The sequence below is a fragment of the Ranitomeya variabilis genome, chromosome 6, assembly GCF_051348905.1.
Source record: "Ranitomeya variabilis isolate aRanVar5 chromosome 6, aRanVar5.hap1, whole genome shotgun sequence".
NCBI classification, from domain to species: Eukaryota; Metazoa; Chordata; class Amphibia; order Anura; family Dendrobatidae; genus Ranitomeya; species Ranitomeya variabilis.
Genome location: NC_135237.1, coordinates 584,841,831 through 584,854,102, shown reverse-complemented (window position 1 = coordinate 584,854,102; position 12,272 = coordinate 584,841,831). Strand labels below are relative to the sequence as shown.

Here is a 12,272-nt window from a genome sequence, read left to right as displayed (position 1 = left end):
AGGGCACCGGCGGAAACAATACCGTCTCCAACCGTCTCTCAGTCTGCCATGTCCACCGGCACACCCGAAAGTTCCACGATCTACAGCTCTCCAGTCCAGCTCACCCTACATGAGACTCTGGTTAGAAAAAGGAAGTACTTATCCTCGCATCCGCGTACACAGGGTTTTAACGCCCACATAGCTAGACTAATCTCGTTAGAGATGATGCCCTACCGGTTAGTTGAAAGCGAAGCTTTCAAAGCCCTGATGGAGTACGCTGAACCACGATACGAGCTACCCAGTCGACACTTTTTTTCCAGAAAAGCCATCCCAGCCCTGCACCAGCATGTTAAACAGCGCATCGTCCATGCACTCAGGCAATCTGTGAGTACAAAGGTGCACCTGACTACAGATGCATGGACCAGTAGGCATGGCCAGGGACGTTATGTGTCCATCACGGCACACTGGGTGAATGTGGTGGATGCAGGGTCCACAGGCGACATCAATTTAGGGACAGTTGTGCCTAGCCCACGGTCTAGGAAACAGTTGGCTGTAGGCGTTCGCACCCCCTCCTCCTCCTCCTCGTCCTCCTGCAGAAGCTACAGCTCTTCCACAGAACGCAGTCGGCCAACCACTCCATCGGCAGATGACACTGTTGCACACCAGTTGTCCCATTATGGGCCAGCTACTGCCAAGCGTCAGCAGGCTGTATTGGCTATGAAGTGTTTGGGCGACAACAGACACACCGCGGAAGTTCTGTCCGAGTTCTTGCAACAAGAAACGCAGTCGTGGCTGGGCACAGTAGATCTTGAGGCAGGCAAGGTAGTGAGTGATAACGGAAGGAATTTCATGGCTGCCATCTCCCTTTCCCAACTGAAACACATTCCTTGCCTGGCTCACACCTTAAACCTGGTGGTGCAGTGCTTATTGAAAACTTATCCTGGGTTCTCCGACCTGCTCCTCAAAGTGCGTGCACTTTGCTCACATATCCGACGTTCGCCTGTACACGCCAGCCGTATGCAGACCTATCAGCGGTCTTTGAACCTTCCCCAGCATCGCCTAATCATAGACGTTGCAACAAGGTGGAACTCAACACTGCACATGCTTCAGAGACTGTGCGAACAGAGGCGTGCTGTTATTTATTTGTGGGAGGATACACGGGCAGGCAGTAGGATGGCAGACATGGAGTTGTCAGGTGTGCAGTGGTCGAAGATACAAGACATGTGTCAAGTCCTTCAGTGTTTTGAGGAATGCACACGGCTGGTTAGTGCAGACAACGCCGTAATAAGCATGAGCATCCCCCTAATGCGTCTGCTGATGCAAAGTTTGACGCACATAAAGGAGCAGGCGTCTGCACCAGAGGAAGAGGGAAGCCTTGATGACAGTCAGCCATTGTCTGGTCAGGGCAGTGTACAGGACGAGGTAGCGGGCGAAGAGGAGGTGGAGGACGAGGAGGATGATGGGGATGAGTATATTTTTAATGCGGAAACTTTCACGGGGGCACAGGAAATTGGTTGCGTGTCACGGCCGGGTTCTGGTTTTTTGAGGGACACAAGTGACGTAGATTTGCCTGCAACTGCCCCTCAACCAATCACAACCGGAGATTTGACAAGTGGAACTTTGGCCCACATGGCGGATTATGCCTTACGTATCCTACAAAGGGACACACGCATTACGAAAATGATGAACGATGACGATTACTGGTTGGCCTGCCTCCTTGATCCACGCTATAAAGGCAAATTGCAAAATGTTATGCCACATGAGAACTTGGAACTAATATTAGCAACCAAACAATCAACTCTTGTTGACCGTTTGCTTCAGGCATTCCCAGCACACAGCGCACGTGATCGTTCTCACACGAGCTCCAGGGGGCAGCAGACTAGGAGTGTTAGGGGTGCACACATCAGAAGTGGCGTTGGACAGAGGGGTTTTCTGACCAGGTTGTGGAGTGATTTTGCTATGACCGCAGACAGGACAGGTACTGCTGCATCAATTGAAAGTGACAGGAGACAACATTTGTCCAGTATGGTTACTAACTATTTTTCATCCCTTATCGATGTTCTCCCTCAACCGTCATTCCCATTTGATTACTGGGCCTCCAAATTAGACACCTGGCCAGAATTGGCAGAATATGCATTGCAGGAGCTTGCTTGCCCGGCAGCAAGTGTCCTATCAGAAAGAGTATTCAGTGCTGCAGGGTCAATATTAACCGAAAAAAGGACTCGTCTGGCTACCCAAAATGTTGACGATCTAACATTCATTAAAATGAACCACAACTGGATTTCAAAATCTTTTGCCCCACCTTGCCCGGCCGACACCTAGCTTTCCTATGAAAAGCTCTTGCCTGTGAATTACTTTTCTAATGTCTAATTTGCTGCTGCAGATTGTACAGCATACGACATGTTTACACCTCCCTAAATGGCCAAACTCCCCACACGGGGCCGTGGTATCGCGACTTGGCGCAAGCACCCGTGAGACTGCTGTTTGTCTGAAGAGGTGGGTGTGCTCGCTTTTGGTTGACGGCATTGCTACTGGGTCCCTCATAGTACAATGTAGTGTCTCTGGCGGTGGTGGTGCGCACCCAACGTCAGACACACCGTTGTAACATGAGTGGCCCTGGGGCGGTCCCGCCGGCCTCAAGAGAGTTCCCCCCTACCCCAGCTCAAACTGGGCTGTACTACGTGCAAAATTATGTCGCACAGCTCCACCAATCTTTAGTCTATTCGCTGACATCATTCAATGTCTGGCACTGACAATACAAATTTGTAGACATCTATGATGCAACTTAAAGTAGTCTGTGTCTGTGTCCTATATTGGCACCATTAAATAGTTACTGCCAAATTACTATGTCAGAAACACAGCAGATGAGCCCACCCCTGTACCTAAGTATGCCATCTTTTTTTTTGTTTTGGTTGTTTTGCGAGACATTAACATCTATTTATATTTTGGGAGTACTGGGACAGACACTCCTTGCACTACTCCTCCACTCAGCACCAAGCTGCCTGCCCGTGTATCCATGTAACCGCTGTAAAACTGCCATGAGCCTATTGTTTGTTATTTTAGGCCTTTGATAGCCTGTCTGCGGTCCCTACTCCTCCACTGACCACCAAGCTGCCTGCCCGTGTATCCATGTAACCGCTGTAAAACTGCCATGAGCCTATTGTTTGTTATTTTAGGCCTTTGAAGCCTTTCTGCGCTCCCTCCTTCCACTAGTCCTCCACTGACCAGACCACTGCTGCCCGTGTACCCCTGGAACCAATTTTAAAGTGCCTACAGCCAGCCCATTTTATTGTGTTAGGCCTTCGAAGCCTGTCTGCGGTCCATACTTCCACTAGTCCTCCACTGACCAGACCACTGCTGCCCGTGTACCCCTGGAACCAATTTTAAAGTGCCTACAGCCAGCCCATTTTATTGTGTTAGGCCTTCGAAGCCTGTCTGCGGTCCATACTTCCACTAGGCCTCCACTGACCAGACCACTGCTGCCCGTGTACCCCTGGAACCAATTTTAAAGTGCCTACAGCCAGCCCATTTTATTGTGTTAGGCCTTCGAAGCCTGTCTGCGGTCCCTCCTTCCACTAGGCCTCCACTGACCAGACCACTGCTGCCCGTGTACCCCTGGAACCAATTTTAAAGTGCCTACAGCCAGCCCATTTTATTGTGTTAGGCCTTCGAAGCCTGTCTGCGGTCCCTCCTTCCACTAGGCCTCCACTGACCAGACCACTGCTGCCCGTGTACCCCTGGAACCAATTTTAAAGTGCCTACAGCCAGCCCATTTTATTGTGTTAGGCCTTCGAAGCCTGTCTGCGGTCCCTCCTTCCACTAGGCCTCCACTGACCAGACCACTGCTGCCCGTGTACCCCTGGAACCAATTTTAAAGTGCCTACAGCCAGCCCATTTTATTGTGTTAGGCCTTCGAAGCCTGTCTGCGGTCCCTCCTTCCACTAGGCCTCCACTGACCAGACCACTGCTGCCCGTGTACCCCTGGAACCAATTTTAAAGTGCCTACAGCCAGCCCATTTTATTGTGTTAGGCCTTCGAAGCCTGTCTGCGGTCCATACTTCCACTAGGCCTCCACTGACCAGACCACTGCTGCCCGTGTACCCCTGGAACCAATTTTAAAGTGCCTACAGCCAGCCCATTTTATTGTGTTAGGCCTTCGAAGCCTGTCTGCGGTCCCTCCTTCCACTAGGCCTCCACTGACCAGACCACTGCTGCCCGTGTACCCCTGGAACCAATTTTAAAGTGCCTACAGCCAGCCCATTTTATTGTGTTAGGCCTTCGAAGCCTGTCTGCGGTCCCTCCTTCCACTAGGCCTCCACTGACCAGACCACTGCTGCCCGTGTACCCCTGGAACCAATTTTAAAGTGCCTACAGCCAGCCCATTTTATTGTGTTAGGCCTTCGAAGCCTGTCTGCGGTCCATACTTCCACTAGGCCTCCACTGACCAGACCACTGCTGCCCGTGTACCCCTGGAACCAATTTTAAAGTGCCTACAGCCAGCCCATTTTATTGTGTTAGGCCTTCGAAGCCTGTCTGCGGTCCCTCCTTCCACTAGGCCTCCACTGACCAGACCACTGCTGCCCGTGTACCCCTGGAACCAATTTTAAAGTGCCTACAGCCAGCCCATTTTATTGTGTTAGGCCTTCGAAGCCTGTCTGCGGTCCCTCCTTCCACTAGGCCTCCACTGACCAGACCACTGCTGCCCGTGTACCCCTGGAACCAATTTTAAAGTGCCTACAGCCAGCCCATTTTATTGTGTTAGGCCTTCGAAGCCTGTCTGCGGTCCATACTTCCACTAGGCCTCCACTGACCAGACCACTGCTGCCCGTGTACCCCTGGAACCAATTTTAAAGTGCCTACAGCCAGCCCATTTTATTGTGTTAGGCCTTCGAAGCCTGTCTGCGGTCCATACTTCCACTAGGCCTCCACTGACCAGACCACTGCTGCCCGTGTACCCCTGGAACCAATTTTAAAGTGCCTACAGCCAGCCCATTTTATTGTGTTAGGCCTTCGAAGCCTGTCTGCGGTCCATACTTCCACTAGTCCTCCACTGACCAGACCACTGCTGCCCGTGTACCCCTGGAACCAATTTTAAAGTGCCTACAGCCAGCCCATTTTATTGTGTTAGGCCTTCGAAGCCTGTCTGCGGTCCATACTTTAAATACTCCTCCACTCACCACCAAGCTGCCTGCCCGTGTATCCATGTAACCGCTGTAAAACTGCCATGAGCCTATTGTTTGTTATGTTAGGCCTTTGATAGCCTGTCTGCGGTCCTTACTTTAAATACTCCTCCACTCACCACCTAGCTGCCTGTGTATCCATGTAACCGATGTAAAACTGCCATGACTGCCTACTGTTTGTTATTTTAGGCCTTTGATAGCCTGTCTGCGGCCCCTACTTGCAATACTCCTCCACTGACCACAATGCTGCCTGGAGTGCCTGCCTGTGTATCCATGTAACCGATGTAAAACTGCCATGACTGCCTACTGTTTGTTATTTTAGGCCTTTGATAGCCTGTCTGCGGCCCCTACTTGCAATACTCCTCCACTGAGCACAATGCTGCCTGGAGTGCCTGCCTGTGTATCCATGTAACCGATGTAAAACTGCCATGACTGCCTACTGTTTGTTATTTTAGGCCTTTGATAGCCTGTCTGCAGCCCCTACTTGCAATACTCCTCCACTGACCACACCAATGCTGCCCGTGTACCCCTGGAACCTATTTAAAAGTTCATAGAGCCTAGTTATATATTTTATTTACTATTAATAAGGCCATGATGGACTACGCTGTACCACGCTACAAGCTAACCAGTCGACACTTCTTTTGCGAGAAAAGCCATCCCAACCCTCCACCAGCATGTAGAAGACCGCATTGTCCATGCACTCTGGCAATCTGTGAGTACAAAGGTGCACCTGACAACAGACGCATGGACCTGTAGGCATGGCCACGGAAGATTACGTGTCCATTACGGCGCAATGGGTTAATGTGGTGGATGCATGGTCCACAGGGGACAGCCTACTAAGTCTGTCTGCAGTCCCTAATTCAAATTGTCCTCCACTGTCTAAATCGGAACTTCCACCTTCTGGCTTTCGGCCTATAGTATCAGAAATTAAACTGCATTTGGCCTTCAACTTTGGTTAGGGCCTACTAACGGCTTCTGCCCCTCCCTGGTGTTGTCCTCAACTAAATAAAGCTGAGCTTCAACCTTCCGGCTCTCATTATGTGGTTTAAAAAAAAAAAATGGTGGTTAGGGCCTACTAACGGCTTCTGCCCCTCCCTGGTGTTGTCCTCAACTAAATAAAGCTGAGCTTCAACCTTCCGGCTCTCATTAAGTGGTTTTAAAAAAAAAATGGTGGTTAGGGCCTACTAACGGCTTCTGCCCCTCCCTGGTGTTGTCCTCAACTAAATAAAGCTGAGCTTCAACCTTCCGGCTCTCATTATGTGGTTTTAAAAAAAAAAAAAATGGTGGTTAGGGCCTACTAACGGCTTCTGCCCCTCCCTGGTGTTGTCCTCAACTAAATAAAGCTGAGCTTCAACCTTCCGGCTCTCATTAAGTGGTTTTAAAAAAAAAATGGTGGTTAGGGCCTACTAACGGCTTCTGCCCCTCCCTGGTGTTGTCCTCAACTAAATAAAGCTGAGCTTCAACCTTCCGGCTCTCATTATGTGGTTTTAAAAAAAAAATGGTGGTTAGGGCCTACTAACGGCTTCTGCCCCTCCCTGGTGTTGTCCTCAACTAAATAAAGCTGAGCTTCAACCTTCCGGCTCTCATTAAGTGGTTTTAAAAAAAAAAAAAATGGTGGTTAGGGCCTACTAACGGCTTCTGCCCCTCCCTGGTGTTGCCCTCAACTAAATAAAGCTGAGCTTCAACCTTCTGCTCCAAATTACCATTTTAAAAAATGCAATAGGCTTTTCCGGCCTACTAAAGGTGTCTGCCCCTCCCTGGTGTTGTCCTCAACTGAACAAAGCTGAGCTTCCACATTCTGGCTTTCGCCCTATACTATCAGATATTAAACTGCATTTGGCCTACTAGTGTGGTTAGGCCCTTGAAACAGTGTCTGCTGCTCTTGGGTTTGCTACTCCACTGAACAAAGCAATGCCGCCTGTTTAGTCCTGTTACCAATTTTGAACTGCATGTAGCCTACTTTATTCTTTGGCCCTATATCTGTTTCCTCCTCATCCTGCCCATTGCCCAGCCACTGCTAAATGAGTCTGCTGGTACATTGACCTAGACCACTACATTCCCCTTGTACTCTACACAGCCAGAATCTGACCCTGCTGAAAGTAAGGTTCCCCTTCCCGCATGTTATACCACCTTACACAGGGACAAAGAGGAAGGTGCAGATGAAAGTGCAGGTTCCTTCATCAGGTGGGGGGGGCATACTCGTTGGCGACGTCACTGGCACAGGGCCCCTCAGAGTACGCAAAAGTGTCGCTGCTGGTGGGAGGCGCCCCCGCCATGCAAACACACCGCCGTACTTTGAGGGGCCCTGTGCCAGTGGCAATGCGAACGAGTGGGCCCCCCCTGCTTGCTCAGGATCACAGCACTTGCAACTTTTAAATACTTACCTTTCCCTGCAACACCGCCGTGACGTAGTCCGCATTTCCTGGGCCCACGAAAAACTTGAGCCAGCCCTACTCCCCCCACAACTTTCCCCCAATTCCTTATGCCCAACTATTATTATACAGTTAATTAAGATTGGCAAGCTTCAGAAACAAGAATGGATGTTTTTGGCATTAAAATGGGCACTGTAGGTGTTTTCCTGGCCTCCACTCACTGCCGACTATGCTTCCCCATTGACTTGCATTGGGTTTCGTGTTTCGGTCGATCCCCGACTTTTAGCGATAATCGGCCGACTGCACTCGACTCGACTCTGGACAAAATCGGGTTTCCCAAAACCCTACTCGATCTTAAAAAAATGAAAGTCGCTCAACCCTACTGCTGATACAGGAGGCCGGAGATCACCCACCAAGACGTCCATGTACAGACCCCGGCGTCCTTCTACATAATCCCACTCTTCCATGGAGAGATAGAGAGCGAAGTCCTGACCCCTGAGAGGAACCTGACAACCAAAGAGAGTGGCATCACCAAGAATCCTCCAGTGTGTACTGTATAATCTCCCAGCAGTCTCCTCTCACCACCCAGAATCCTCCAGTGTATACTGTATAATCTCCCAGAAGTCTCCTCTCATCACCCAGAATCCTCCAGTGTATACTGTATAATCTCCCAGCAGTCTCCTCTCACCACCCAGAATCCTCCAGTGTATACTGTATAATCTCCCAGCAGTCTCCTCTCACCACCCAGAATCCTCCAGTGTACACTGTATAATCTCCCAGCAGTCTCCTCTCATCACCCAGAATCCTCCAGTGTATACTGTATAATCTCCCAGCAGTCTCCTCTCACCACCCAGAATCCTCCAGTGTACCCTGTATAATCTCCCAGCAGTCTCCTCTCATCACCCAGAATCCTCCAGTGTATACTGTATAATCTCCCAGCAGTCTCCTCTCACCACCCAGAATCCTCCAGTGTACCCTGTATAATCTCCCAGCAGTCTCCTCTCATCACCCAGAATCCTCCAGTGTATACTGTATAATCTCCCAGCAGTCTCCTCTCACCACCCAGAATCCTCCAGTGTATACTGTATAATCTCCCAGCAGTCTCCTCTCATCACCCAGAATCCTCCAGTGTATACTGTATAATCTCCCAGCAGTCTCCTCTCACCACCCAGAATCCTCCAGTGTACCCTGTATAATCTCCCAGCAGTCTCCTCTCATCACCCAGAATCCTCCAGTGTATACTGTATAATCTCCCAGCAGTCTCCTCTCACCACCCAGAATCCTCCAGTGTATACTGTATAATCTCCCAGCAGTCTCCTCTCATCACCCAGAATCCTCCAGTGTATACTGTATAATCTCCCAGCAGTCTCCTCTCATCACCCAGAATCCTCCAGTGTATACTGTATAATCTCCCAGAAGTCTCCTCTGATCACCCAGAATCCTCCAGTGTACACTGTATAATCTCCCAGCAGTCTCCTCTCATCACCCAGAATCCTCCAGTGTACACTGTATAATCCCCCAGCAGTCTCCTCTCATCACCCAGAATCCTCCAGTGTATACTGTATAATCTCCCAGCAGTCTCCTCTCACCACCCAGAATCCTCCAGTGTATACTGTATAATCTCCCAGCAGTCTCCTCTCATCACCCAGAATCCTCCAGTGTATACTGTATAATCTCCCAGCAGTCTCCTCTCCTCATCACCCAGAATCCTCCAGTGTATACTGTATAATCTCCCAGCAGTCTCCTCTCACCACCCAGAATCCTCCAGTGTATACTGTATAATATCCCAGCAGTCTCCTCTCATCACCCAGAATCCTCCAGTGTATACTGTATAATCTCCCAGCAGTCTCCTCTCATCACCCAGAATCCTCCAGTGTATACTGTATAATCTCCCAGCAGTCTCCTCTGATCACCCAGAATCCTCCAGTGTACACTGTATAATCTCCCAGCAGTCTCCTCTCATCACCCAGAATCCTCCAGTGTACACTGTATAATCCCCCAGCAGTCTCCTCTCACCACCCAGAATCCTCCAGTGTATACTGTATCATCTCCCAGCAGTCTCCTCTCATCACCCAGAATCCTCCAGTGTACACTGTATAATCCCCCAGCAGTCTCCTCTCACCACCCAGAATCCTCCAGTGTACACTGTATAATCTCCCAGCAGTCTCCTCTCATCACCCAGAATCCTCCAGTGTACACTGTATAATCTCCCAGCAGTCTCCTCTCACCACCCAGAATCCTCCAGTGTATACTGTATCATCTCCCAGCAGTCTCCTCTCATCACCCAGAATCCTCCAGTGTACACTGTATAATCCCCCAGCAGTCTCCTCTCATCACCCAGAATCCTCCAGTGTATACTGTATAATCTCCCAGCAGTCTCCTCTCACCACCCAGAATCCTCCAGTGTATACTGTATAATCTCCCAGAAGTCTCCTCTCATCACCCAGAATCCTCCAGTGTATACTGTATAATCTCCCAGCAGTCTCCTCTCATCACCCAGAATCCTCCAGTGTATACTGTATAATCTCCCAGCAGTCTCCTCTGATCACCCAGAATCCTCCAGTGTATACTGTATAATCTCCCAGAAGTCTCCTCTCATCACCCAGAATCCTCCAGTGTATACTGTATAATCTCCCAGCAGTCTCCTCTGATCACCCAGAATCCTCCAGTGTACACTGTATAATCTCCCAGCAGTCTCCTCTCATCACCCAGAATCCTCCAGTGTATACTGTATAATCTCCCAGCAGTCTCCTCTCATCACCCAGAATCCTCCAGTGTACACTGTATAATCCCCCAGCAGTCTCCTCTCATCACCCAGAATCCTCCAGTGTATACTGTATAATCTCCCAGCAGTCTCCTCTGATCACCCAGAATCCTCCAGTGTATACTGTATAATCTCCCAGCAGTCTCCTCTCACCACCCAGAATCCTCCAATGTATACTGTATAATCTCCCAGCAGTCTCCTCTCATCACCCAGAATCCTCCAGTGTATACTGTATAATCTCCCAGCAGTCTCCTCTCCTCACCCAGAATCCCCCAGTGTATACTGTGTAATCTCCCAGTAGTCTCCTCTCATCACCCAGAATCCTCCAGTGTATACTGTATAATCTCCCAGCAGTCTCCTCTCATCACCCAGAATCCTCCAGTGTATACTGTACAATCTCCCAGCAGTCTCCTCTCATCACCCAGAATCCTCCAGTGTACACTGTATAATCTCCCAGCAGTCTCCTCTCATCACCCAGAATCCTCCAGTGTCCACTGTATAATCTCCCAGCAGTCTCCTCTCATCACCCAGAATCCTCCAGTGTATACTGTATAATCTCCCAGCAGTCTCCTCTCATCACCCAGAATCCTCCAGTGTATACTGTATAATCTCCCAGCAGTCTCCTCTCATCACCCAGAATCCTCCAGTGTATACTGTGTAATCTCCCAGCAGTCTCCTCTCATCACCCAGAATCCTCCAGTGTATACTGTATAATCTCCCAGCAGTCTCCTCTCATCACCCAGAATCCTCCAGTGTCCACTGTATAATCTCCCAGCAGTCTCCTCTCATCACCCAGAATCCTCCAGTGTATACTGTATAATCTCCCAGCAGTCTCCTCTCATCACCCAGAATCCTCCAGTGTATACTGTATAATCTCCCAGCAGTCTCCTCTCATCACCCAGAATCCTCCAGTGTATACTGTATAATCTCCCAGCAGTCTCCTCTCATCACCCAGAATCCTCCAGTGTACACTGTATAATCTCCCAGCAGTCTCCTCTCATCACCCAGAATCCTCCAGTGTACACTGTATAATCTCCCAGCAGTCTCCTCTCATCACCCAGAATCCTCCAGTGTCCACTGTATAATCTCCCAGCAGTCTCCTCTCATCACCCAGAATCCTCCAGTGTATACTGTATAATCTCCCAGCAGTCTCCTCTCATCACCCAGAATCCTCCAGTGTATACTGTATAATCTCCCAGCAGTCTCCTCTCATCACCCAGAATCCTCCAGTGTATACTGTGTAATCTCCCGGCAGTCTTCTCTCATCACCCAGAATCCTCCAGTGTATACTGTGTAATCTCCCAGCAGTCTCCTCTCATCACCCAGAATCCTCCAGTGTATACTGTACAATCTCCCAGCAGTCTCCTCTCATCACCCAGAATCCTCCAATGTATACTGTATAATCTCCCAGCAGTCTCCTCATCACCCAGAATCCTCCAGTGTATACTGTATAATCTCCCAGCAGTCTCCTCTCCTCATCACCCAGAATCCTCCAGTGTATACTGTGTAATCTCCCAGCAGTCTCCTCTCATCACCCAGAATCCTCCAGGTTATACTGTATAATCTCCCAGCAGTCTCCTCTGATCACCCAGAATCCTCCAGTGTATACTGTATAATCTCCCAGCAGTCTCCTCTGATCACCCAGAATCCTCCAATGCATACTGTGTAATCTCCCAGGGGTCTCCTCTCATCACCCAGAATCCTCCAGTGTATACTGTATAATCTCCCAGCAGTCTCCTCTCATCACCCAGAATCCTCCAGTGTATACTGTATAATCTCCCAGCAGTCTCCTCTCATCACCCAGAATCCTCCAGTGTATACTGTACAATCTCCCAGCAGTCTCCTCTCATCACCCAGAATCCTCCAGTGTATACTGTGTAATCTCCCAGCAGTCTCCTCTCATCACCCAGAATCCTCCAGGTTATACTGTATAATCTCCCAGCAGTCTCCTCTGATCACCCAGAATCCTCCAGTGTA

The 12,272-nt window shown here is 49.6% G+C and overlaps 1 protein-coding gene across 8 annotated transcripts in view; it reads right to left on the bottom strand.

Annotated features, from left to right (window-relative positions):
- Positions 1-12,272, bottom strand: part of LOC143783200 (uncharacterized) — a 128,163-nt gene that overhangs the window by 79,445 nt on the left and 36,446 nt on the right. For 5 of the 8 annotated variants that reach the window (XR_013217119.1, XM_077271612.1, XM_077271614.1 and 2 more), the window contains exon 2: positions 7,917-8,037. The exons of 2 other annotated variants lie outside the window; for them this stretch is intronic. Coding sequence is in view for 4 of the 6 variants with exons in the window: in XM_077271612.1 (XP_077127727.1) it covers positions 7,917-8,037 (121 nt within the window). In the remaining 2 variants the exon portion in view is untranslated. Of the gene's footprint in view, positions 1-7,916; positions 8,038-12,272 lie in introns of those variants that run through there. One more of the 8 variants, XM_077271618.1, reaches the window with a different exon arrangement.